The 26,928-nt window shown below is 42.8% G+C and overlaps 2 protein-coding genes and 1 pseudogene across 3 annotated transcripts in view; 2 read left to right on the top strand and 1 right to left on the bottom strand.

Moving 5' to 3' along the window:
* The first annotated feature begins 1,679 nt into the window (after positions 1 to 1,679).
* LOC140909987 (claudin-22-like) lies at positions 1,680 to 2,348 on the top strand. The gene has a single exon (XM_073340084.1). It carries the CDS (start codon positions 1,680 to 1,682, stop codon positions 2,346 to 2,348), a length of 669 nt encoding a protein of 222 aa, XP_073196185.1.
* A 1,497-nt stretch (positions 2,349 to 3,845) lies between these two features.
* Positions 3,846 to 4,384, top strand: LOC140910978 (claudin-22-like; annotated as a pseudogene).
* Positions 4,385 to 8,513: 4,129 nt separating this feature from the next.
* WWC2 (WW and C2 domain containing 2) overlaps positions 8,514 to 26,928 on the bottom strand; it is a 217,178-nt gene continuing 198,763 nt past the window's right edge. Inside the window, exons 22-23 of one of the 2 annotated variants that reach the window (XM_073341736.1) lie at positions 20,231 to 20,358; positions 8,514 to 8,605 (exon numbers count right to left, since the gene is read on the bottom strand). In XM_073341736.1, coding sequence (XP_073197837.1) covers positions 8,539 to 8,605; positions 20,231 to 20,358 — 195 coding nt within the window. In that variant the 3' untranslated portion in view covers positions 8,514 to 8,538. Of the gene's footprint in view, positions 8,606 to 19,699; positions 19,768 to 20,230; positions 20,359 to 26,928 lie in introns of those variants that run through there. The other variant, XM_073341738.1, reaches the window with a different exon arrangement.

Raw genomic sequence — 26,928 nt, 5'->3', positions numbered from 1 at the left:
ATGAGCTGGTATAATGAGACAGACAGCTCTCATCCCAAAGATCTGACCGTGTCAGCTGGGCTCCTGGGGTGGGAGTGGGGTGGGCAGTGATGGCACTCTTCCAAGCTCTGCCCACAGAATAAGCTCTCGCCACAGGAGACAGGACTCACAATAGATTGTGCTGTTGCAGAAAATATGATCACACATGCTCTGTGGGCTCCCTGAGCTCATTACTGGGGTCAAGGTACACCCATGGGCTCAGCTGGACTCCTTGAGCTTGGCTGCCTTCTCAGCAAGGCTTGGATGCACAGGCGGCTGGTGAAAATATTCTTTGTGGGGTTTGTGTAAAACTGTCAGGCCGTGCTCTCCAGTGCACGAGATCACTGCGTATGTCATGGCCTGGTGTGGAGAGGAGGAAGTTGGCGAGCGAGTCCACCGTGCACTCACCCCAGAGCAGAGGCTCCTGACCTGCTGGGCTGGGCCTGGGTTCCCACTCTGGCTGGTAGCTCTTGCCATCGGTGTGACACTGACTGATGCACTTTTCCTCAAGGGGGATCACTTCCTGACACAGCAGCAACGAGCACGTTCCTCCCTGTGTGTTGATATAGTACATTGCAGTGGTGTGTCCATGAGTAGCTGTACTGTGCCAGGAGGAACGCTATGCAGAACAGCCCTCAGTCAGGATGAGAAAAAATAGATTTCAGAGAAGCACATACCAGGGCAAAAGCATGATGCTATATCTGGGTTCCATGATTTCCCACTGACCCTGCTTATTTAGGGCCTCATATGGGAAGGTGATGAGCATTTCCTACCACCAGGAATAGGAAACAACCTCAGCACCCACTAACTGAAATTGGAGTTGAGCAAATACTCAGCACCTTGCAGGACTAGGCCCAGAGAGTACAGGGGACAACTTCAACTGATTTAAAATGGTCACAGCTGCATTTTCTTCAGTTTACAACAACTGAATTTCTGCTCTGAATTCATTATGATGGGTGGGAGTCTAGAATTGTAAAGGATTGCTTTCTTTATGGCACTTTGATTATTTACTCACTTCTCCTTTGCCCCTTAAATGGGTCAGACCTTAAAAGAAGCCCATTTTAAGAGAAACAAACATAGAAAAAATGAAACATACAAGGACCTTTTACAGAGAGTCTTCCCAGTGCTTGTGACATAGAACAAGAGAGTGGAGAATAAGCCACTGTGTATGTTGAGGAAGTCTAAGAATAAAGATTATAGGGAAACAGTCTACCTTTCTTTACAAGGCCTCGATTTACATCCCTGAAATGTCAAGTTTTGCTATTACAATGAAGTCCTGTTGAGGACAGAGCTGGCTTTTTATCACCACTTAAAATCTAATTAATCCGTATTGAAGCACAAAGATTTCTGTTGTATTTAGGGTGAGGGGTCATAGAGCCTTCTTTGTTCATCCGCAGACTTGTAATCATCAGGCACTGGAAGGTAACAGATCAAATCTTGATCAGAAAGCCTAACCCATGGTTTAGCAGAGTCCTTCGTCCTTTACATGAAACATTATATTCATGAAGAACAAAAAAGTGTTTCAGAGTTTTCAAAGGGTTAATATCTAAGCTTATATTCAGGGCACAAAGAACTAAGATCATCATAGCTCCAACCACCACAAAAGGTATCAGCCCTTAGAGAGACATTCCTCCTAAAGCTTTCTGGACTGTGCTCTTCTAATGGCTTTAGTCTACAGAACTGTGATGCAATTAAATGGCATTTTTTTCTCTCTGTTTGGATGGTTTCTATCCTGTCTCACTACCTATTTACCTGACTGGAAAAATCTCGCTTTAGAGTTAAATGAATTCGAGACCTGGACCATGGGACTCTGGCAAGTTTGTGTTTCCCAAGAGGAAGGGGGAATTCAATGTAAGGATTTTGATTCTTTCTTGGCTTTGCCTCCAGAGTTTAGGATTTCTAGGATTTTGATGTTTGTTTCAAATGGATTAGGACTTTTGGGCTTCTTGCTTTCAGGTTTTGGGTTGGACTGTTTGAAGATCGGTGAAAGACAACAGGAACTAAAGAAACGGCTATTACTGCTTGGAGGAATACTCTTCTGGATATCAGCAATTACAGTCATGGCCCCAGTTTCTTGGGTTGCTCACACTGTAGTCGAGGAAAATATGGATGAGAATATCCCAGAGATTATTCCCAAGTGGGACTTGGGGGAAGCACTGTTTGTTGGCTGGTTTGCTGGAATATGTCTTATACTAGGAGGGTCACTACTTAATTGCACTGTCTGTTCATCGGAAGTCCATCCATCCTCAGTCCATTACACAGTAACAGAAATGCAAGATCACTGTCAACACTTGGAAACTGAAAATAGTCCTGAAAATCTAGGAGTTTAAGTAGTACAGACAGTCTTCTCTTTCTTTTCAGAACTCTAGCACAAGGCAGAAGCTTGTTCCAATAATGATTCAAAGGACCCTTTGTTACTTAGCTGATTCATTAAAGTTGTGTGTCTAATTCTTTCTTCCTGTAATTGTTCTTTCAACGTAGTGTCGTCGCTCCGGGGGGCAAAACTGTTTTGTTTTGCAGCAGGACATTAAAGCTATCATGACTGTATGGAAGAACCACTACTTTGTTTTGCTATTAAAGCTGAACTGTAGACCCCCAAAATGTATAAGGTTGCTCTCTCGTATGTTGCTTAAGAGCCAAAAATGTTAAGTTTCCTTTTCATGCGAAGCCAATTAAGTGGAATTCAAAGGCTTTGACTCCCTATGGCACAACCATCCACCTATCTGATCCAGTAACATTTTCATGATCTAGAGTATTTCCCACCTCTACAAATACCCTCAAAATACTTGTGTTCCGGGTATAGACTTTTGCTACAGAGAGAAGGAGATCTCTGTGTAAGAACTGTGTTTCTTTATCCAGGAAAATTCCCAAAACTCTAAAAAGACTGGCAGAGATCTCGTTTTTTTTAAAGCACTCTTAGTTTCTGAAAAATGCTGCATGTAATTCACCAGCATCACAGGCCAGTGTCCCAAAACAGCTAGTCGTTTGTTATCCCAACCTACTATGGGGAAAACAAGACACAAAAGTTAACCTGGATGTTCTGGCACCTGCATATTTCAGATACAAAGAAAAAAATTAAAGAGCCAGGGGTGGCTGAAAAATACCTAGTTGAAAGAGTTAATCTGCTCATAAGCATTTGCTATTTTATAGAGTATAGGAACTGAGTTTTTAATCATGAATACTTGAACGGCATTCGGTGAAACTTTTATCATATATAGCAGTTCTTGTACATGTAATTAGTCTGATTTTAAACAAACATACTTCTTAAAACTTCGTAAAATAAATGCAGTATTTCTCACAGGCAGACCACCTTATTTGTTAAACTATATAAAGTTTGCATGGGCTTATCCAAATATACAGAATGTGAATTATTCAGGTTATGAATTATCATCCCAAACAATGAGCTAATTAAAAACATCCAGAACTATTAAAACTACTTAGTGAAAAGGGTTGGAGTATTGTTACCCCAATAGCGATAGAAAGGGCACTATTATTGAGTGTATGCTTTTCTGTTCAAAGACCAGCTATTTTCTGAAAAGCAAAACCAATGGAATATGAGCCCAGCTGCAGCCACATCTTTGAATTACTGATTTATCACGTTATTTCTCTATACTCAAAGCAAATCCACAAGAAACCAGATCAAAGGAAATCTGTCAAAAGTCCTTTTACGAAATAGCATATAAAAGGAGGGAATTATTTCACAGCTTACAAAGTTTATGTTTAGCGCAACAAGCACTAAACAGAAAATGTATCTGTAGTAGTTGGTAGAGATATTCCTGAAGCGTTTGGACTCTATTATTAAAATGGATTTAGCCCACATAAGTAGGATGCAATTAGCTGGAATTTTATTATTTTTGTTAGGATAGGTTTTTACTGGTGCTTATAATAATTTGTCAGACTGGAAAAAAATCTCAATTTGGATGTAAATGAACTGGAGACCTGGGACTTGGGACTCTGGCAAACCCGTACTGTTCAAGACGAATCAAGAGGAACACAGTGTAAGGACTTTGATTCTTTATTAGTTTTGCCTGCAGAGTTCAGGATTTTAGTGTCTACATCGAATGGGCTTGGGCTTTTGAGTCTCCTGATCTCTAGTTTTTGGACTGCCTGAAAATGGGAGCTTCGCAACATGAACTAAAAGAAATGACTGTTTACTGCATAAAGGAATACTTTTATGGATATCTGGAATCTGAACCTTACCCCCAGTTTCTTGCGTTACCCATGTTATGGCACAAACATTTTGGAATGAGGCTATTCTGGAGATTGTCCCAGATGGGAATTCGGGGGTGCACTATTTTCTGGCTGGTTTGGTAGATTCTTTGTGATACAAGGAATCATTACTTATATGCACAGCTTGTTCAGCTAAAGATCGCGAATAGTCAGTTAGGTATCTTGAATTTCTGCCACTGCATAACAATCAACTTTTGTAAATCGGAAATATAGATCTGAACATTTAAGAGACTTTAAGAAGGGCAGATACCCGTTTCCTTTCAAACTCGACGAGAAGAATCAAACTTTTCAGTTGAGGATTTGTAGGTTTATCTGACACAGACGAACCACCTCACCTACAAGGTGTTAGATTTTTAAAAAACTTTGTTATTCCCTTTAATCACCAAGTTAGAACACTGCACCCTTCCTGCAAGTCCGGTAAACCATTTTCATGTTCACTGTGGAGAGAAAAAACAATTGAGACTTAACAGTGATTAGACTAATTACTTTGGTTGTATCTGCCGATATGATAATACAGTTTATGACTGTACATATCTGGTAAATAAAATACAAAATCATAATATATGGATGTTTAGTTTAAAAAGTTACCACACATTTTCACGTGTTGATCAATGTATCTGTCATATAAAAATAACTTACTATGGATCTAAAGTATGAGTTCTGGATTTTCTATTATGGAATATAGGCTTGATTCTATTCAATTAAATGGAAAAAAAACCTCCCAGTGACTTAACTGAGCAAGAATTTTTTCTTTGACTTGCGTATTTCCAACACTTAAGAAGCCTAAATAGTTTGCATTGGTGGATTTGCTGTGACAAGAAGGTAATGGGCAAGAAAGTTCTCGGTGTCCATTAAAAATGTTTATGCAAGACCTAGTGGGGTAGATCCTCAGGTGGTGCAAGGAGTCATAGCTCCACTGACTTCAGCAGAGCTATGGCCATTTACACCGTCTGACGCTCTACCTCAGTTTCTCTGTTCTCTCATGTGCTAGGGTGACAGAGAGCAGAGGAGGGAGGTTAATGTGGGAAAGTGGAGTCCAGAGTTCCATGCCTATCTCATGTCACATGTAAATATATTTTTTGTACTATCAGTTTATACAGACCTCAATTTTCTCTATCACTAAAGCACCACACGCATTGGCACAAACTGTAGCTCATAAGAGCCTCAGGCCTAGAATACATTCCAGGACAATACAGAGCTGTGTTGCCTGCATGTGGAAGTTTGCACTTTGGATGGTTGTGGTCATAGCTATTATACACCACTTTAATGAGCAGTGAATCTACTTGGACATTAACACTGGAGTTTAAGTGAAAACCGATGAGAGCACTTCCATTAGCATGATATGCCACGATCCTAAGGACTAGCAGTGATTGACGTTAACACTGCAGTGACTTTCTGAAGACAACAAAAATAGTAAGTGAACATCTACTTTTGCAAAGAGCTCAGAAACAGCCCAGGAATCAAAGATTTCACTAAAATTAAACACTAGTCTACAAAACGGCTTTGTTAACGTTTTTTATTTTTTTTCAAATCACTGAAACACATTGAAAGTGCAGAGACAAAAGTTAATCTATGTGATGTATTTGCATACTTTTACAGACAAAATTAGAACAGAAACACATTCGGAGTATAACCTGATTAAATATTTAGTTCAGTCCTGAGCATTCGATGCTTAATACAGTATAAACATAGCAACAGTAAAAAAGATTTTAAAATTATTTGATTTGTATCCTAGAACAATTTCTGCTGAACTTCATTCATAATATTGTTTTGTACCTGTAATACTTAATTTTGATTACACAATTGCAATTACATACTGATAACTGAAACACGAGAACTAATTACTCCATTTGTTATTCCCTGTACAGGGTAAACTCTAATTCTTCAAGAGTGAGATTTATAAATCTGAACTTCATGGTTTGTTCATACCCACTTTTAGTTCAGTCTATTGAATGTTTCAGCAGTGTGAATAATTTGAATTAGTAAAAAACAAAACCCCCACAACTGTTAAAAGCTGCCTATAAATAAGTTTGTAACGCTACTAATGAGTTGGAAAGTGAGGAGAAAGAGCTGATATGTTTAAGTCTGTCTCATTTTAAAAATGAGCAAATTTTGCAAACTAAAGCCATCAGAACTTGACCGTCTTGGCCACACCCAATCAGAATTTATTTTTTTATACTCCTCTGAAGGTTATTCAACATATACACAAACAGCAGCTAGTCTGGCAAGAATTTAGAAAGCTGTAAATATTTCCCACAATAGTTTAACATCAAACATTTTAAATGGCCAGAACTGAACTATATTTAACAGAACATAAATAAGACTGTAAATAAATAAAAAAATAAATCATACGGTACAATTCTACACATCCTACCAACACTTTATATAATCAAACTGAGAAGCTGAAACAGTCAACCTTCGTTTCACCTCTACAGTAAATGTCAAACTTCTGTTTTTAAAGTTTGACCTCACAAGCATGAATCATATCTTCTTGTTTCTAGTAGTCGTGTGTGTGTGTGTGTGTGTGTGTGTGTGTGTGTGTGTGTGTGTTAAAAGAACAGCAATAAATGGATATCCATGAAGAATGATGCTCAGCCAGTTGGCCTGACTGGCACTTGTTCAGAACTGTGTGGCCTCCAGTTATACATTTATTATTTCAAATCCTTTAAATGTATTTGTGTATCACAAGAAAATCCTTGGTGTGTTTAACAAAAAAGATTCTAGGCACAGAATTTTCTTACCTTGACATTCGCAAACATATTGTAGCTATGTTCTCTTCATCTTTCAACAAGGCTAATTACTTTCTGGAAAAGTGAAGTGCTATGTATAGGTGGCTTGTCAATATAATCTGTAGGTTAAGGACAAAGATTCTATCCATAGAATAAAAAAAAACCTTTGAATTTAACATTTTTTTCAAAAACCTTCAGAGATTAGGTACTGCAGATACAAGTTGAGTTACATTGTTTTGGCTATAAGATCAACCACAAAGTTTTGTTTTACCCAACAGCATGTTGTAGATGCTTTATTCCAGATCTGATGCAGTCGCATGCTTCCCCAGGGACGATGACAAGCACATCCACATTGTGAAACAAAAAGGTCTGGTCAGATAAGTGAAAATTCTATTTTGATAGATATCTTGTGCACATTTACTCCTTAAGTTTGTTCAACTTGAACCATCATTATTCTGAAAAACAGCTTGTGTTTCATTTACTTAAAAAAAGGTAATGAGAACTGGAGTACATACCCAACTGAAATAGTTTATGGTTTCTAGGTCACAGATTTTTCCAGCATGGATTTCTACACCAACAATACTTCCGGTACTAGCGTCAGTGGATTCAATTTGAATTTGATGGGTAGTTTTTCCTCTTCTGACAACAGCACGGGTTTAATTTTTCATGAACCTGATCTTTTTGACATACTGCTTGTTGACAAAAGTAGACAACATTTAGGTCAAAAGGTTACATTTAAACGTAAGATTTGACAGCGCAGTGGTATGACTACTCATCTATAAACACTTTGATGTGAATTTGATTCAGCTTCAGTTTCAGAAAGCAGCTGCCCTTTTGGTAGTGTCACTGTTAAGAGGTTTTAGGGTTACTGGTCTGCCCTTTCCCCTCCCCACCTTGCAGATGCAAAGTACTGTACAGTGCAGCCCAAAGTACTGTACATTCACAAAATTATACTCCTGCACTCAGTACTCCACCTTTCTTTCTTCACAGAAATAAAAAGGACAGTCAGGAAATGGTTTTCAGAAACAAAATCCCAACGTAGGTGATGGAAATCTAAACTGCACCTGTTACGAGGCAGCCTTGCTGTTTTGGAAAGGAGCTTGCATTCATGGTTAATTTCAAACTATAAAAGTCACACTTGTACAAAAATATTGCATGGCATAACAGCCATCTTCACAGTCTGCTCACGTGAAAATAGTGAAAAGACAAACAATCTTCTGTTGAACGTAATATTTCTCAACACAGTGCGGTTCAACAGGATACACACTTTCCTTTGTTCCATCTTTACAAAATAAGAGCACACATGCGATACATACAAACTGTACAAAATTAGCATCCATGTACCAGAAGTGTTCCACTTTGGTTTTCTGCTAGTTGTGGTTTGTTTGTTTGTTTGTTTGGTGCCTTTTAACAGACAAGAACTCAGTTCGCTGTATTTTACAAATGAACATCTTTATAGTCGGATGTAAAATAGAAGATCTGTAAAAGCAAGAGGTTCTAACTACAAAACATTCATCTAAAAAGATGAGCGAGTGGAAAAATACTTCAGTGAAAAATGTAATTATATATCATCTCCTGGTAGGGATGGTATGTTGATCTTCGCTCTTGTGAAGTAAGCTATCTTCTCCCTAGAATTAGAAAATAAGTTTAAGGAAACCTTTAAAGTGATCAGCAGCTAAAATACCACAAGAACTCCAACAGCTTCAGTATGTGATGAATAACGTAAGAGAACAGCTCTTTAAACTATCGGTTTTATGCAAAAATTTCAAGTACAAATAATTTATTCTATTGACTAAAATCCTTAGGGTCAGTGCTTTCAAGGTATCCAATGAATATGCTTGCAGAGAACGCTGTTGCCAGAGAAGTCTGAAATGAAGGGCCTATATTATGCACACTTATCAAAAGAGAGAGAAGCTCCAGTGGGAACAAAAAATGAAGCTTCTCAGTACAGCAGCGGCAGCAACAAAAACTCGTAATCATAACATTGCGATCATGGTAACCATATATCCTAATATGGCATTAAAAGGGGAACAGTCACTGCTAAAAGAGCGTTTGACATCTGATCCAGACTTTGAGAAAGAAAATTAGTGGAAGGGAAAAACAGGGCAGGAGTAACAAGCTGCATGAATTCCCTCAAAAAGAGGTAGGTAGAATTGTCACTATATGTTCCAGTTGCTTCCCCAGGCCTATCATCATCACCTCAGCCTTATCTGGATTACGCTTCAGTTAGCTAGCTAGCTAGCTCTCATGCATGTACCAGTCTCACCCAGATACTGAACCGGCTTTCAACAGCACTGCATGGCTTATAAGGGAAAGATACAGAGCTCAATGTCATCAGCATGCAGAAAGAACCTCCCCATTAGCCCTCTCAGTAGTCCAATGGACACGATGAATGAGATAGGGACAAAAGAGAGCCTTGAACTCCACAAGCCATTGCCCCTAGGAGATAAAGAGCCACACTACTCTTGGGGAGTACTTGGCAAAGGAAGGAACAGCGGCACCAAAGAGCAGTTGTGCCTACTCTTGCTACAGTCTACAGCAAATCTGTAACATTTCATAATGAACAGCATTGAAAACAGCAGATTTATCAGCTCAGGCACCAGGATCTTCACACTTCAGTAGGAGATCATCCACCGTTACTACCAATGCCAGCCCTGTACCCACGTTTGTACCAGATTGAAAAGTTTCAAGCAGATCTGGGGCATCTAGATACTCTTAATTGTCTCTATCACCTTAACCAAAAATGGGAGACTAGACAGCCGGTGGCATTTAACCATATTGCCAATGTTGCATATTGGTTTCCTGAGCAAAGGTTGCGCAACAGCTCCCTGAACAGATACCACCTACATGACCTGTCGGAAGGAGGGGGTTGACAAGCTCCACTAACAACAGACCGACTACTCTCCTGCTGACCCTTACCAGCCAAGAAGGAAGTGAATTCAAAGAGACAGCAAAACACCTCTAATCTCTCTCATTGAATTGGACTGAACTTGACTCCAGTTCCTGCCACTCATTCACAGTAGCAGGCAGCCAAGCCCAAATCTGCTCACTTTTATTCACAACATATCCCTCATAACTAGAGGAACTTTATCAACTACCCCAGGAAGGCAGCTCTGATCAACAAGCTCTCTGTCACCCAAACCTAATCTATTGATTGAGACGTTTTGGATGATATGGCAGAGGCAAAGAATCTTTACTTTGCCTCCCACATAACCATGGCATAAGAATTTAAAGACTCTTTATGACTCTATCTCTGAACATCAGCCCCAGATTTCCGTCTCTGGAGACTTTGCTGTCTTCATTCTCACTTCACCCATGATAGGTTATCTACAGACGAAGGAAATCCATGAGGGCAAAGCCAGATAAGATGGTGCATAGGACACAACGTATATGTAACCTTCTGCCTGTCAGAGTTGGCAGCAACAAGGGCCGGGTTCAGTATCTAGGGGTTCCATTCCAATAACATAATGCAAACCGGCTCGAGCCCCCACCCAGTGACCTGGGACAAATTTATACCACCCCCGCTGGGCGCCTCCAAGAGGCAGTACTTCCCCTCTCACAAGCGCATAGTCTGAATGCAGCAAAAAGCCTTTTAATAACAGAGAGAAACAATGTGGCATTATGTTGGGGAAACACCACCAACGGGATTCATAACACAACCCATGAGCAAAAATCCACCCCAAGCAAATTGGGGCGTGTCCTTTCCCTTTGGTTCTTGAGTCCAGCAACCCAAAATCACCCAAAGTCCCAAAAGTCCAACGACCCAAAAGTCTCTGTCCCTGATCAGAGTTCAAAAGTTTATCTGCAGAGTTTTACCTTCCAACCTGGGTGAAGATTGGGGGAGGAGGAGGTGAAGGGGCACCTTACGTGGTCCAAGCTGATGGCCCCACCTCTCCCTGGGGCTCCGCTCTGCCAGCTGCCCCATGAGCTGCTCTAGGCATCTGACAAACTGCTCTGCTCCACCAGCCGCTCTGGTCGCCATCCCGCAAACTGCTCTGCAGTATAGCTTCAGGCTCCCCCACTACTTAACACAACACTCAGTGATTTCAGCTCTTAGTAAGTTTAGCTCTTTTGTGACTTCAGCTTGTAGTAGGGGAGCCTCAGTGCTCGTGCACCATTGGCCCAAAGTGAATTCAGCTCAGCAGCCTGTAACTAGGCTCCTAATGGAATCAAAATTAGCTCTAATATTCCACAGTGGAGAGAGGAGGCAGTGCAATTAGCATGTAAGGCCCTCACGAGGGGGCCCATGCCACCAAGTATTAATACCTGTCCCCAGCCTCTCTCAAGTCACAGAGTTTTGGAACCCATATCCCTTGCCTAGCAAGTGCTCCTTAGTTGACGGCGAGTCCCTCCGTCATAACAAAAGGCCAAGTACAGGTCCACTGTCCTTGATACCCATAATCAGGGTAATAACAATTTATTATTCCTGCCCCAATAACAGAGACACTGGGGATCCCACGGCAGCCAAAGTGACCATTTTGGCAGCAATTGGCTCATGCTAGGCGGGGTGGGTGTGCCTATGCAAATGAGATTGGCCCCTGAAGTTCTTTTCCACAACTTGCCACACCTCACCACCAGATGTCAGGGTGGAGCTCATCCTGACTCTGCTTACATATAGATTATGGATGATAAAAGTTTACAATATTCTACCAACCCCTCAATAGTGATCTTTCACAGGAATATCTTCCCACAGAGCCTCCTAGAGGTGCTCTACTTTCATTAGTTTTTGAGTGGGGACCATTAAAACAGGTCCATCGCCTGACAGGATAGGCGTGCCCTAAACTCAAACTATAGGGGGCTATTTCCCCAGTACATGGAGCCTGGATTCCAACTGCCTAAGCTTGAGCTCCAGTTCAAAACACTCGGTCAAGAGTGCAACTATCTGAACTGAGCCAGTAGCTACCAGTTCACATAGTTACATGGCCATCAGGAACTTCGGAGATGATACCAAGGTTTTATCGTCCCGATGGATGTTGAAGTCATTGTGTAACTATCTGCCTCAATTCCTCCAACAACACTACGGTTAGGAGCTTCCATAGTTCATGCCAAGATCTGGGAGAGCAATGGGTTGATTAGCACTCTGACAAAGTTCCTCCTCTGCCTTGGTGGGTCCTGCGCTTATTGGTGGATTTGCTCACCTCAGAGGTTCACGGCAGCCCTCAGTTTGGACACTTTCAAGGCTCAAATCTGCCGTTCATTCAGTTAGCCTCATCACTGGCCAGCATGGGGAAAAGGAAGAACAACAATCCCTTCAGTCTCTGCTGATCCACCTAATGGATTGGGGAACAGGCCAGAGACCTTCCCCTCTGTTGGAACCCACAGTCCAGGTCAACTCCTCCGGTATCAAGTTGGGAGAATGGAGGGATGGGGGGAACCCGGGCCCGCCCTCTACTCCGGGTTCCAGCCCAGGGCCCTGTGGATTGCAGCTGTCTACAGTGGCTCCTGTAACAGCTGCGTGACAGCTATAACTCCCTGGGCTACTTCCCCATGGCCTCCTCCCAACACCTTCTTTATCCTCACCATAGGACCTTCCTTCTGATGTCTGATAATGCCTGTACTGCTCAGTCTTCCAGTAGTATGCCCTCTCACTCTCGGCTCCTTGTGCCTCTTGCTCCCAGCTCCTTGCACACACACAAACTGAAGTGAGCTCTTTTTTTAAAAAACCCAGGTGCCCTGATTAGCCTGCCTGTCTTAATTGATGCTGGCAGCTTCTTGATTGGCTGCAGGTGTTCTAATCAGCCTGTCTGCCTTAATTGTTTCCAGAAAGTTCCTGATTGTTCTGGAAACTTCCCTGTTACCTTACCCAGGGAAAAGGGACCTCCTTAACCTGGGGCTAATATATCTGCCTTCTAGCACTCTCTTGTAGCCATCTGCCCTGACCCTGTCACAGCACCCAAAAATTAGTCACAAATTAACTCCATTCCAAGACACACACACACACACACAGAAGATAAAGACAATATATTTTATCCAATTTTGCAGTGAGTGACTGCTGTATTCTGAGTTGGAGGCAAACAGCATGGCCATACTACCTCCCTGATCATTCTTCTTAGGTTGATTCTGTACTAAATAGCTGGCTGCTGCATCAGAATGGATCCATCAGTATTATCCTACCAGCTTTTGGTGATGCAAGCAAGATCAGGTACTTCATCCTTCAGTCACCACAGGTGACACTATTCACCACCAATCTTGCATTTAACAGCATGAGCCTAAGGCTAGAACCACAGCCTCTTAAGAGCTAATGAAAGGCAAAACCAACAGAAATGAAATTTATAAGATTTCATTTCTGCTTTACGCTGAACAAAACCCATAAACAATCTCTATCTGCCTTGTTTCTCCCTTGTGACTGTCAAAAGGGACTAGAGCGGGCCAAAGCCTCCCAGCCAGCCATCCAATTATGATGTCAGTTGTGAGGATTTCCTGATCAAACAGATACTGCCTTAACAGAGAGAAGAAGAGAAGAGCGGCTAGTCCTGTAGGAAAAGAGGAAGAGTTAATGGAGACTACACCAACTATGAGCCCCAGGAGGATACAGGATGGGTTAAAGAGGATTACAAGGGAGAATAGGAATGGAAAGATCTTGCAGCCAGAGGGAACAGGGGATAGACTGGAGAATAGCACCGTCACCAGGAAAAGGCAGGTCTATGTGATTGGGGACTCTTTACTGAGAAGAATAGATAGGTCTGTAACCAGAGCTGATCCAGAGAATAGGAGGGTGTGCTGTCTTCCAGGTGCTAAAATACGGGATGTAGACCTGAGGTTGAAAAGGATTCTAAAGGGAGCAGGAAAGAATCCCCTAATTATCCTTCATGTGAAACAAATGATACGGCTAGAGTCTCGCTGGAAAGTATTAAGGGACACTATGCTAGGCTGGGGAAGATGCTTAAGGAAATTGAGGCTCAGGAGATCTTTAGTGGGATTCTGCCTGTTCCTAGAGAAGGGCAACAAATGTGTGACAAGATTATGACTATCAACAGATGGCTTAGGCAGTGGTGCTATAAGGAGGGCTTTGGGATGTATGGCCACTGGGAGGCATTCATGGACAGAGGACAGTTCTCTCGGGATGGACTTCATCTGAGTAGGGAAGGAAATAGACTTCTAGGATGGAGGGTGGCACAACTGATTAAGAGAGCTTTAAACTAGGAATTTGGGGGAGATGGTTGGGAGATGTCCAGGTAATCTCCATGCCGGATTTTAGCATTGGGAGGAAAGAAAACGAAGTAAGAGAGGATACAGCCATGGGTAGGAGGAAGGGCAGTGTAGATACCAGTCTAATAGGTTATACTGGCTGTAGAATGACCGGGCCTAATAGGGTACAGAATGTGAGTGAGGCCAAACAGCAAAAATTAAGATGTTTGTACACCAATGTGAGGAGCCTAGGTAACAAAATGGAGGAACTAGAGCTACTGGTGCAGGAAGTGAAAGCAGATATTATAGGGATAACAGAAACATGGTGGAATAGTAGTCATGACTGGGCTACAGGTATTGAAGGGTATGTGCTGTTTAGGAAAGACCGAAATAAAGGTAAAGGTGGTGGAGTAGCATTGTATATCAATGATGAGGTAGAATGTAAAGAAATAAGAAGCGATGAAATGGATAAGACTGAGTCCATCTGGGCAAAAATTACATTGGGGAAGAAAACCATTAGAGCCTTCCCTGGGATAGTGCTTGGGGTGTGCTGTAGACCGCCAGGATCTAATTTGGATATGGATAGAGCCCTTTTTAATGTGTTCAATAAAGTAAATACTAAAGGAAACTGTGTGATCATGGGAGACTTTAACTTCCCAGATAGAGACTGGAGGATGAGTGCTAGTAATAATAATAGGGCTCAGATTTTCCTAGATGTGATAGCTGATGGATTCCTTCAGCAAGTAGTTGCTGAACCGACTAGAGGGGATGCCATTTTAGATTTGGTTTTGGTGAGTAGTGAGGACCTCATAGAAGAAATGGTTGTAGGGGATAATCTTGGCTCAAGTGATCATGAGCTAATTCAGTTCAACGGAACGGAAGGATTAATGAAAATAAATCTGCAACTAGGGTTTTTGATTTCAAAAGGGCTGACTTTCAAAAATTAAGGAAATTAGTTAGGGAAGTGGATTGGACTGAAGAATTTATGGATCTAAAGGTAGAGGAGGCCTGGGATTATTTTAGATCAAAGCTGCAGAAGCTATCGGAAGCCTGCATCCCAAGAAAGGGGAAAAAATTCATAGGAGTTGTAGACCAAGCTGGATGAGCAAGCATCTCAGAGAGGTGATTAAGAAAAAGCAGAAAGCATACAGGGAGTGGAAGAAGGGAGGGATCAGCAAGGAAAGCTACCTTATTGAGGTCAGAACATGTAGGGATAAAGTGAGACAGGCTAAAAGTCAAGTAGAGTTGGAACTTGCAAAGGGAATTAAAACCAATAGTAAAAGGTTCATTAGCCATATAAATAAGAAGAAAACAAGGAAAGAAGAAGGGGGACCGCTAAACACTGAGGATGGAGTGGAGGTCAAGGATAATCTAGACATGGCCCAATATCTAAACAAATACTTTGCCTCAGTCTTTAATAAGACTAAAGAGGATCTTAGGGATAATGGTAGCATGACAAATGGGAATGAGGATATGGAGGTAGACATTACCATATTTGAGGTAGAAGCAAAACTCAAACAGCTTAATGGGACTAAATTGGGGGGCCCAGATAATCTTCATCCAATAATATTAAAGGAATTGGCACAAGAAATTGCAAGCCCATTAGCAAGAATTTTTAATGAATCTGTAAACTCAGGGGCTGTACCGTATGATTGGAGAATTGCTAACATAGTTCCTATTTTTAAGAAAGGGGAAAAAAAGTGATCCGTGTAATTATAGGCCTGTTAGTTTGACATCTGTAGTATGCAAGGTCTTGGAAAAAATTTTGAAGGAGAAGGTAGTTAAGGACATTGAAGTCAATGGTAAATGGGACAAAATACAACATGGTTTTACAAAAGGAAGATCGTGCCAAACCAACCTGATCTCAAAAAGAAAAGGAGTACTTGTGGCACCTTAGAGACTAACCAATTTATTTGAGCATGAGCTTTCGTGAGCTACAGCTCACTTGATCTCCTTCTTTGAGAAAGTAACAGATTTTTTAGATAAAGGAAACGCAGTGGATCTAATTTACCTAGATTTCAGTAAGGCATTTGATACCGTGCCACATGGGGAATTATTAGTTAAATTGGATAAGATGGGGATCAATAGGAAAATTGAAAGGTGGATAAGGAATTGGTTAAAGGGGAGACTACAACGGGTACTACTGAAAGGTGAACTGTCAGGCTGGAGGGAGGTTACCAGTGGAGTTCCTCAAGGATCGGTTTTGGGACCAATCTTATTTAATCTTTTTATTACTGACCTTGGCACAAAAAGTGGGAGTGTGCTAATCAAGTTTGCGGATGATACAAAGCTGGGAGGTATTGCCAATTTAGAGAAGGACAGGGATATCCTACAGGAGGATCTGGATGACCTTGTAAACTGGAGTAATAGTAATAGGATGAAATTTAATAGTGAGAAGTGTAAGGTCATGCATTTAGGGATTAATAACAAGAATTTTAGTTATAAGCTAGGGGCGCATGAATTAGAAGTAACGGACCAGGAGAAGGACCTTGGAGTATTGGTTGATCATAGAATGACTATGAGCCGCCAATGTGATATGGCCGTGAAAAAAGCTAATGCGGTCTTGGGATGCATCAGGAGAGGTATTTCCAGTAGGGATAAGAAGGTTTTAGTACCATTATACAAGGCACTGGTGAGACCTCACCTGGAATACTGTGTGCAGTTCTGGTCTCCCATGTTTAAGGAGGATGAATTCAAACTGGAGCAGGTACAGAGAAGGGCTACTAGGATGATCCGAGGAATGGAAAACCTGTCTTATGAAAGGAGACTCAAGGAGCTTGGCTTGTTTAGCCTAACTAAAAGAAGGTTGAGGGGAGATATGATTGCTCTCTATAAATATATCAGAGGGATAAATACCAGAGAGGGAGAGGAATTATTTAATCTCAGTACCAATGTGGACACAAGAACAAATGGATATAAACTGGCCACCAGGAAATTTAGACTAGAAATTAGATGAAGGTTTCTAACCATCAGAGGAGTGAAGTTTTGGAATAGCCTTCCAGGGGAAGCAGTGGGGGCAAAAGATCTATCTGGCTTTAAGATTAAACTCGATAAGTTTATGGAGGAGATGGTATGATGGGATAACATGGTTTTGGTAATTAAATATTCACGGTAAATAGGCCCAATGGCCTGTGATGGGATATCAGATGGGGTGGGATCTGAGTTACCCAGGAAAGAATTTTCTGTAGTATCTGGCTGATGAATCTTGCCCATATGCTCAGGGTTTAGCTGATCACCATATTTGGGGTCGGGAAGGAATTTTCCTCCAGGGCAGATTGGAAGGTTTTTCACCTTCCTCTGTAGCATGGGCACGGGTCACTTGCTGGAGGATTCTCTGCTCCTTGAAGTCTTTAAACTACGATTTGAAGACTTCAATAGCACAAATATAGGTGTGAGGGTTTTTTTTGCAGGAGTGGTGGGTGAAATTCTGTGGCCTGCATTGTGCAGGAGGTCAGACTAGATGATCATAATGGTCCCTTCTGACCTAAATATCTATGAATCTATGAAACACTAACTTAATTCACTATTATGTGTCCTAGATTGATTGGCATCTGGGAGATTTCTTAAAATTATGCCAAAGAATCTCTGTTAGCCCTGGTCTACACTCCAGGGTTAGGTCGATTTTATAATGAATGCATCTACACAAGAAACCCCGTTCCATCGACCTAAAGGGCTCTTAAAATTGACTTCTGTACTCCTCCCTGGCGAGGGAAGTAGCACTAAAATTGACCTTGCTGGGTCGAATTTGGGTAGTATGGATGCAAATCTACGTTATTGGCCTCCAGGAGCTATCCTAGAGTGCTCCAATGTGACAGTTTTGGACAGCACTTTCAACTCTGATGCACTAGCCAGGTACACAGGAAAAGCCCTGGGAACTTTTGAATTTCATTTCCCATTTGGTCAGCATGGCGAGCTCAGCAGCACAGGTGACCATGCAGTCTCCTCAGAATCGCAAACAAACTCCAGCATGCAGTGAAGGGGAGACACTGGATCTGATTGCCGTATGGGGAGAAGAATCTGTGCAGACAGAGCTCCGATCAAAAAGAAGAAATGCTAATATATATGCCAAATCGCACAGGGCCTGATGGACAGAGGCTACAACAGGGACACACAGCAGTGCCGCGTGAAAGTCAAGGAGCTCAGGCAAACCTACCAAAAGACAAAGGAGGCAAATGGTTGCTCTGGGTCAGAGCCCCATACATGCCGCTTCTGTGAGCAGCTGCATGGCATTCTAGGAGGGGACCCTACCACTACCCCACCACTGTCTGTGGACACCTGCAAGGGGGGAGTCTCATGCAACATGGAGGAGGAGGAGGAGGAGAATGCATAGCAGGCAAGTGGTGAATCCATTCTCCCCAGAAGCCAGGACCTTTTCATCACCCTGGAGCCAATACCCTCCCAAGGCGAGATCCCCGACCCTGAAGGCAGAGAAGGCACCTCTGGTGAGTGCACATTTGTAACTACAGTACAGGGTTTAAAAGCAACAGTGTTTAATGTTTGATTTGCCCTGAAGACTTGGGATGCATTCGCGGTCAGTACAGCTGCTGGAAAAGTCTGTTCACGTGTCTGGGGATGGAACGGGAATCCTCCAGGGACATCTCCATGAAGCTCTAACCTAATCAGCAAACAGCGCCAGTAAGCTTTTTAATGTCTAAAGGCACACTCTACCACCATTCTGCACTTGCTCAGCCTATAGTTGAGCTGCTCCTTGCTACTGTCCAGGCTGCCTGTGTATAGCTTCATGAGCCATGGGAGCAAGGGGTAGGCTGGGTCCCCAAGGATAACTATTGGCATTTCAACATCCCCAAAAGTAATTTTATGGTCTGGAAATAAGTCCCTTCTTGCAGCTCTCAAACAGCCCAGAGTACCTAAAGATGCAAGCATCATGCACCTTTCCTGGCCATCCCACGCTGATGTCGGTGAAACGTCCCTTGTGATCCACCAGTGCTTGCAGCACCATTGAGAAGTATCCCTTGTGGTTTATGTACTGGTTGGCAAGGTGGTCCGGTGCCAAGATAGGGATATGCATTCCATCTATTGCCCCACCACAGTTAGGGAAACCCATTGCAAAGCCATCCACTATGACCTGCCCATTTCCCAGAGTGACTACCCTTGATAGCAGAATGTCAGTGATTGCATTGGCTACTTGAATCACAGCAGTCCCCACAGTAGATTTGCCCACTCCAAACGGATTCCCGACTGACTGGTAACAGTCAGGTGTTGCAAGCTTTCACAGGGCTATAGCCACTCACTTCTCAACTGTCAGGGCAGCTCTCATCTTGGTATTCTTGTGCTTCAGGGCAGGGGAAAGCAACTCACAGAGTTTCAGGAAAGTTACCTTACACATGTGAAAGTTTTGCAGCCACTGGGAATCATCCCCTACCTGCAAGACTATGCGGTCCCACCAGTATGTGCTTGTTTGCTGGGCCCAGAATCGGCATTCCACTGTATCAACCAGCCCCACTGCCGCCATGATGTCCCAATTGCCACATCCCATTCTTTCAGGAACGTCTGTGTCCACGTCCTCCTCACAATCGTCCTCGTGCTGCTGTCTCTTAGCCAGGTTCTGCACATACTGCAGTATAATGCATGAGGTGTTTACAATGCTCACAACAGCAGCGGTGAGCTGAGCGGGCTCCATGCTTGCCGTGCTAAATGGCGTCTGCACAGGTAACCCAGAAGAAAAGGTACAAAATGATTGTCTGCAGTTGCTTTCACGGAGGAAGGAGGGGAGACTGACAACATGTACTCAAAACCACCCACGACAATGTTTCTGCCCCTTCAGGCATTAGGAGCTTAACCCAGAATTCCAATGGGCAGCGGAGACTGAGGGAACTGTGGGATAGCTTCCCACAGTGCACCGCTCCGTGAGTCTATGCTAGCCACGGTAGTGAGGACGCACTCTGCCGATTTAATGCTCTTAGTGAGGACATACTGGATTAAGAGAAGATGTAGGTTTTGACTAATACTGCACTGGCATATTGGCTTACGCTCAGATAATTCATGTTCCAACACTACAGCAAATTGACCAATTCTAAATAAAAGGATGTTCTTAAAATGAGAGCTTAGACTGACCAACTCTACAGATTTAGAAGAGCCAGAAGACCAACCAGAACATGCTGTACCTGAACGACTGCACTTCCACTGGCACTTTCTGGCTCTGTTCCCGTAACCGACACACATCCTTGGAAGCTTTTCTCATCAATTTTTCAGCACTTACACCCTGTTTCTGTTCCTCCTTTGATTGTTCAGCCTGTAGAGGGGGAAAATTACAACATCCAGCAATTGACAATTTCAAAAGAGGCTGTAGGAGGAAGAATGTGGAGTTAAACCCACAGTCCAGTACCACTTGCTATCTGTCTCTCTAGGCTTGGCTGCCTGGTGTAACTTCTGTCCAGAGATTTCATTTGGGTTGCCCCACAGTGAGTTCCGTGCAGTTCCTCCAGTATTAACTTTCTTTCCTTGGGAGGTGTTAGGATTCATGATCTCCAGAGTAGAGCCCCCACTTTGGAAACTTAGTTCCCAATGCCTGTGAGACTAAGGATGAATGTCTGAAGATACCATCAACTTGGGCCATCCATGTTGTACAAAATGAGACTTGGGACAGAACAGGATCTCAGTTAGTCCACTGAGCAATCTGCTTAGCTGTTAGTGGAGCTTCTCCTTCTCTGCCTAAAGCTAGAAGTACTTCTTGAGATACAGGGTTGTCCTCTGGTGCTTAATCCCCCAGCAGCCAATTTGCGGCTGTCCACATCACCAATTGCTTGTCTAGGCTTAGCGATAAGCTGATACTAATAGGCTGTTAGCAATAATGCCCAACATTGCAGGCATGCAGAAGCCAAAGGGGTAATAGCTTTGGCCTCCCCCAGAAGTCCTAAAAGTGTCTTATGGTCACTTATTACAGTGAATAAGAGATACTGGTGGAACTTCTGACTGAAAAGACAATAGCCAAGCTTTCCTTATCTAATAGGGAACACTGTTGTTCTGCAGATGGTAAGGAGCGTGAGGCATAACAGACTGGCCTGCCAGTCCCTTCTTCCATTCAGTGCAAAATTACTGTGCCCACACTTTAGGGTGAAGTGTCAAGTAAGTACCAGGGCACACTTGGGGTCAAAATGCACCAGGAGTTTGACTGACTTCAGAAGCTCTTTGATTTCTTTGAAGGCAATCTCCTAATCCTTATTCCAGTGCCACTCTGCCCCTTTTCTGAGCAATGCATGAAGGGGGGAAAGCTATGTGAACAGATTTGCAATGAATCATCCATAGTAGTTTTAAAGGCCAAGGTATGCCTGGAGCTCATTCACATTTTCTGGAATCAGGGCTACTTTGATGGCTTTAAATCTTCTCTTTTAATGGTTGCAGTCCTTTCCCTAAAACATAATGCCCTAAATAACCCACCTTCTTGGCCATAAAAACATACTTTCAGCACTTGAGTTGCAACCTGACTTCCCTTAACCCTCGTAGGACTTCATCTAGGTTCTGGAGATGTTCTACTGACTGTCATGTTGCAAGAACATGGTCTAGATATACCACGATATGGAGCAATGCAGCCAATAAACCTTCCATGACCCTTTGGAAGATAGGACAAGCAATTCTGTAAATTCTGAATGGTAAGCAGGTGTACCAGTAGAGTCCCTTATGTTTATCGATAGCAACCACAGTTTTCGAATCTTCATTCAAGACTAACTGTTGGTAAGCAAGCATATCTAATTTGGTAGAACAAGACTCCACCTGCCAGCTTGTTGTAAAGATCTTCTATCTAATATGAGGAATGGGATAGTGCTGCAAGTGGATAGCCTGGTTTGCAGTTTGTTTGTAATTGCCGCAGATAGGTATGGAGCTGTCAGCTTTTACTACAGGTACTCCCGGAGCAGCCCATTCAGAGAATGTCACTGGCCAGATAATCCCCACAGTGTCTAAATGCCACAGTTTCTCTTCTACCCTGGCTTGTAGAGCATAAGGAATGGGGTGGCCTTGCAAAATCGAGAGCATGCAGTGGTATCTACCTGTATTTTCACCGGGAGATTCTAGAGCTCTCTCACCTCCTCTATAAATACTTGCTCATGTTTTTCCAAAAGGTCAATGATTGATTTTGTGCTTATGTGATATGAAGGTCCCAGAAGTCTTTTCCAGTCCAGGTTCAAGATGGAGATTCAGTTCCATCCAAAAAGGTTTGGCCCTGTCCCAGCTACTACAAAGAGAGGTAGACAAGCCCTCTGCGGTCCATACCTTACCTTGACTTCCACCCTTCCCTTTGAAGGACTTGAGTATTGCTTAGTTAGGGGATAAAAAAGTCAAGCTGGGGCATACATCAGAGGTAATTTTGTAGGTCACTCGCCTCCAAAACTGTAGCCCTGTGCCAAACTCCATTTTCACATTCTGCCCATTCAACTGAAGCTCGATTAGGATTGGTTTCTTACAGGAGTCAGTCTGATTCAAGATAGCCTATACCTCATCTTACTCCTCCTCCTCTGATTCAAAGTCCCCAGCTGATGCTTCTTTCACACGGCACGTCCTATTCCCCCCGTTTTGTTCCGGGTATCCCCATATTCTGTGCCTCTAGTTCTGCAGCACCTAGCCAAATGTCCCTTCTTGTTACACCACCACCACTGAGGCTTTATGCCTGCACACTGTATGACAATGATCCCCCACCCCACACATCGGTAGCATTCCCTATTCCCTCTAGCAATAGCAGGTCACCTTCACGGTGTGGCTTGACTCTCCCTTTCCTATCCCCCAACCTGTTGATCCACTTGGCCGGGATTTGTGAAAGAGCGTGGCTGCCTCTGGTGGCCATCTCTAGTGCCACAGCAATATTCATGGCCTTTTGGAGTTTTAGGGTGGGCTTTGCCAGAATCCTTCACTGCATACCTTCATTGTTGATGCCAGAAACAATGCAGTTGCACAACGTATCCTCCAAACCATTTCCAAATTCCAAACTTTGGGCTGCCAGCTGGCGTAGAGGAGCCATAAACTGCGAGACAGATTAATAAGGCACCCTGAGGCAGGAGTTAAATTTAAACCACAAGACACTAACAGATGGTTTTGGTTCATAATGATCTGTCACTGCGTCAGATGTCACCATTCCAGGACTTCTTGGCTCCAGGAAATCAATAATCAGTCCATAAGTCGCTCAACCCACAACACTGAGGAGGATTTGTTTTGCCCATTACACCATTAGCCAATAGGTAACAGCAGATGCATTCTACATAACATGTCCATGTTTCCTTCTGACTGGGTTCAAATTCCCCACCCTGCTGTGGTATGCCATTCCCTTGTGTGGCTGAAGAACCCAGAATCTGCACCTCCACGCTTCCTTGGAGTCTCACTCTGGCTTTTCAGGTCAGCAAGGCCCCTTCTCTCCTCTCAGGAAAACAGCCGTCCCAGCTTTTCAGGAGCACCACAGTCCAGGAACAGTGTTTTGCACCTGTCAGTCAGTATACCCTCATTGCCAATGCTACAGCTGCTCAGAGGGTGTGCATGGAGCACAACACTCCAGGCCTGGTCTCAACAAATGCTTCTTTATTAACGCTTCTTTATTAATTATTAACATTAATTATTAGGAAAAACTTTTTCACTAAGAGGGTGGTGAAACACTGGAGTGCGTTACCTAGGGAGGTGGTAGAATCTCCTTCCTTAGAGGTTTTTAAGGTCAGGCTTGACAAAGCCCTGGCTGGGATGATTTAACTGGGAATTGGTCCTGCTTCGAGCAGGGGGTTGGACTAGATGACCTTCTGGGGTCCCTTCCAACCCTGATATTCTATGATTCTATGAACACACAAAATGGCCCGTAAGGACCAGGCTAAACTCCCCACCACAGAGTACATGTCTATGGCCTATTCTAAACGAACTATCCTGAATGCCCAGAATACAAGAAAAAGGCACTTAGCACTTGACAGTACTTGGCAATGGGCTAAAATGCCAGAGATGACATCAGGTAAGTATTCCTTGGGATGAAATAATATAGATCTTAAAACAATCAACCATTTTCATTACATTCTCTCTCTCCTGGTTTCTATGAATATAGCCATGACATTATCCCTATCCCGTGAAGCAGAATTAACCAGGACTCCTGCAATCTCAAACCACTCAGCAGTACCATCTTTTACATCATGCTTTAACGTTGATTCTGCTCCCTGCCTCTCATTTCCACCCCACACATGCAATGTCAGGGGTCAGCTGAGAGACGGAGGCGGAAGAGCAGTGCCTGTGTGCATGGTGCCCTCTCTGACACTAGCTTGGCACACAGAGTGAACTGTGGGCTCCCACAGCTGCTATACTCTCCCCCGCCCCCTCTGCCCCACCCCCAGCAGCCCAGACCCTGGAGCAGGAAGAACATGACTGCCATCCTTTTCCCCCTCAGGGAGCTGCTACAGCTGAGGACTCAAGGTTGGAGCCTCCATCTGACTCCAGCTCCCTCTGCCAGTGAAAGGCAAGCTGGCAGCTGCTGAGAGAAAGAGAGGAGCCACTGGCCTGCCATACCCTGAATTGGTTAGGCAGAGCTGCTTCCTATTTGGTTTTGTCTGCTTGTGACAGGGGATGGAGGAAAAGGGGTGGAGCAAGCTGGAGAGAAAAGAGGCAGGGGAGGTCATGATGGGGGGAACAAAAGGAGAGAAGAACATGAATGGGTTTTAGTGAATAACTGATGCATTTTTAATTTTTAAAATTTATTTGTAATTATGGTTTTTAATTGAAAGTTTTCTCAGTTTTAATATGTAAGGGGAAAACACCAAACATTGGACCATCTTACCAGGGGAGGTGGCGGACTCACCATCACTTGGAGCTTTTAAAATGAGATTAGATAACTGTCGAAACGAAATGCTTTCATCCAGTTTCTGGAGAACGTTCTATGGCCTGTGTGTATGGTGGGGGCAGGCTGGATGTTTGTTGCTTCTGGCTTTGGGGTCTATGAATCTGTGACATGCACCTGTTTATTCCCTCCTTTCATGGCCATGAGAACAGAAAGCTCTGCATTGCCCTCAGCATGCTCAAAACACTTGCATCTCTGCCTTAAGAAAATTATTGTAATCAAATCTCATGCTTCAGGGCTTCAGCTGCTTGCCTGCAGGGGTCAGGAATAGTGTGTGTCTGCATATTACACCCATATTAAATCGATGTATATATATGAAGAGCACAGGAGACATATAGACAACATAACAGCCATGTTAAACCAAAGTGTTATAATGAGTGATGGGTAATGCTAGAGAAGATTACACTTCTGACAACTCAGACAAATTATTTTCTTGGAAAGAGGTACATCATTCAAGGAAATCACATCTCCATCAATAGTCAAGTAACAAGATTTCATACTTGCAGTAGATCAGAACTACTGTGTTCTAGATTAAAAATCCTTATTGTTCAGATAATCTAGTTAACCCTAATTTTTAATTTTGGATTGGGATGGTGATAGTAAGGTGTTTTGTGAGGCTTGTGCAGTTAATCTTGGAATATTCTTTATTCTTCTATTAAAAAGGATGGCAAATCCATGTTTCATTTTGATCTTTGGACTAAGTCTGTAAAGGAGAAACAGAAAAGTTTTACCTTGTACTTATCTCTTCCTATTCCCTTTCCTCCTAGATCTTCTTGTTCAATTCCCATTAGTCAAAAATCTGAAATAAGGTGTTTCATAGGAGTGAAAGGTCTTGCTTTCAGAGAATGAGTTTCATTTCTTCTAACTAGATTTGTATATTCTAATCTTAGAGTCTTAAGGGATCTCACAGTTTCTTTTACATACTCACAAGGGCTTTTTAAAACATATCACATTATATCACACTGCTGTAAATGCCTGGTTGCTTCCTTTTCAATAGTTGGTAAAACAGATTCTCTCTCATCTATCCATGTAAGAGACATGGATAATTCTGCTGTGGTGGTTTCAGTAGGAAGCAAGTTGCACCTTTTCTTCCAAAAGTCTGAATAAGCCAACAGGTTCCTTCATTATCATAAGATACAAGAGATTTAATTAGATATAAATGATCTACTTCAGATTAGATTTAAGAACGTTCCAAGTGGCTGCTAATATTTCTCTTTTCTTAAAGAAATTGTGTATACACTTTAACACAGAACACGCAATATAATGGGCCAAATCCTCTGCTGTGTTAAGGTGTGCTGGATGCTGGAGATGGGGGCAAACCATTATACAGTTGGTTACAGCTCCCTGATTCTTTCCTTGTGCAGCTCCAGACCATTCCTTAGCGTATGCCAAAGGACCATCAGCTAACAACTACAGGAGTACATTGGTGCTTTGGCCATACCCTACCCTACTCCAGCCTCACACCATACACACACGCCACAGAAGATGGAGGTGGCACAGGAACCAATTACATTCATTTTATTCTGCCTGAGAATTCCTCCAGGGGAGGGGAATTTTCAGATGGCCAGAGGCAGCCACTATCCATCCCTCTTTGTGCTGCCAAGCAATGCAAAGGGGCCAGATTGGACAAGAGAATGTGGTCCAATGTTATTTGTCTGGCTTCTATTCAATTCCATGGCATTAAATGTAATTGCGTCTATCCTTTTCTCTTGTAACCTCCGTACACAACATGCTCACATTTATTCCATTGTCTGCTAACTTTAACAGCATCCAAAACAATCCTACTTCTCAACACAGGGGACTTTAAAAAACCGAAACAAATTCTTTAGAAATTATACCAAAATGAAGTCACTTACTTTTTGGCCCTTTTTATAAATGATCTCATCTAAATTTTGAATGGATGTTTTATGAAAAAGTAATGATCCTTGAACTGATTTATGTGTTTGATTAAGTAAACCACTGATATGTTTTTGTTTTGAAAGGAGAAGAAAACAATCTGTATAGCTTGCCCCT

Source organism: Lepidochelys kempii, chromosome 4 (genome assembly GCF_965140265.1).
Source record: "Lepidochelys kempii isolate rLepKem1 chromosome 4, rLepKem1.hap2, whole genome shotgun sequence".
Taxonomy (NCBI): Eukaryota; Metazoa; Chordata; order Testudines; family Cheloniidae; genus Lepidochelys; species Lepidochelys kempii.
Note: the sequence above shows the minus strand (reverse complement) of the source record. Positions and strands in the feature narration are given on the sequence as shown.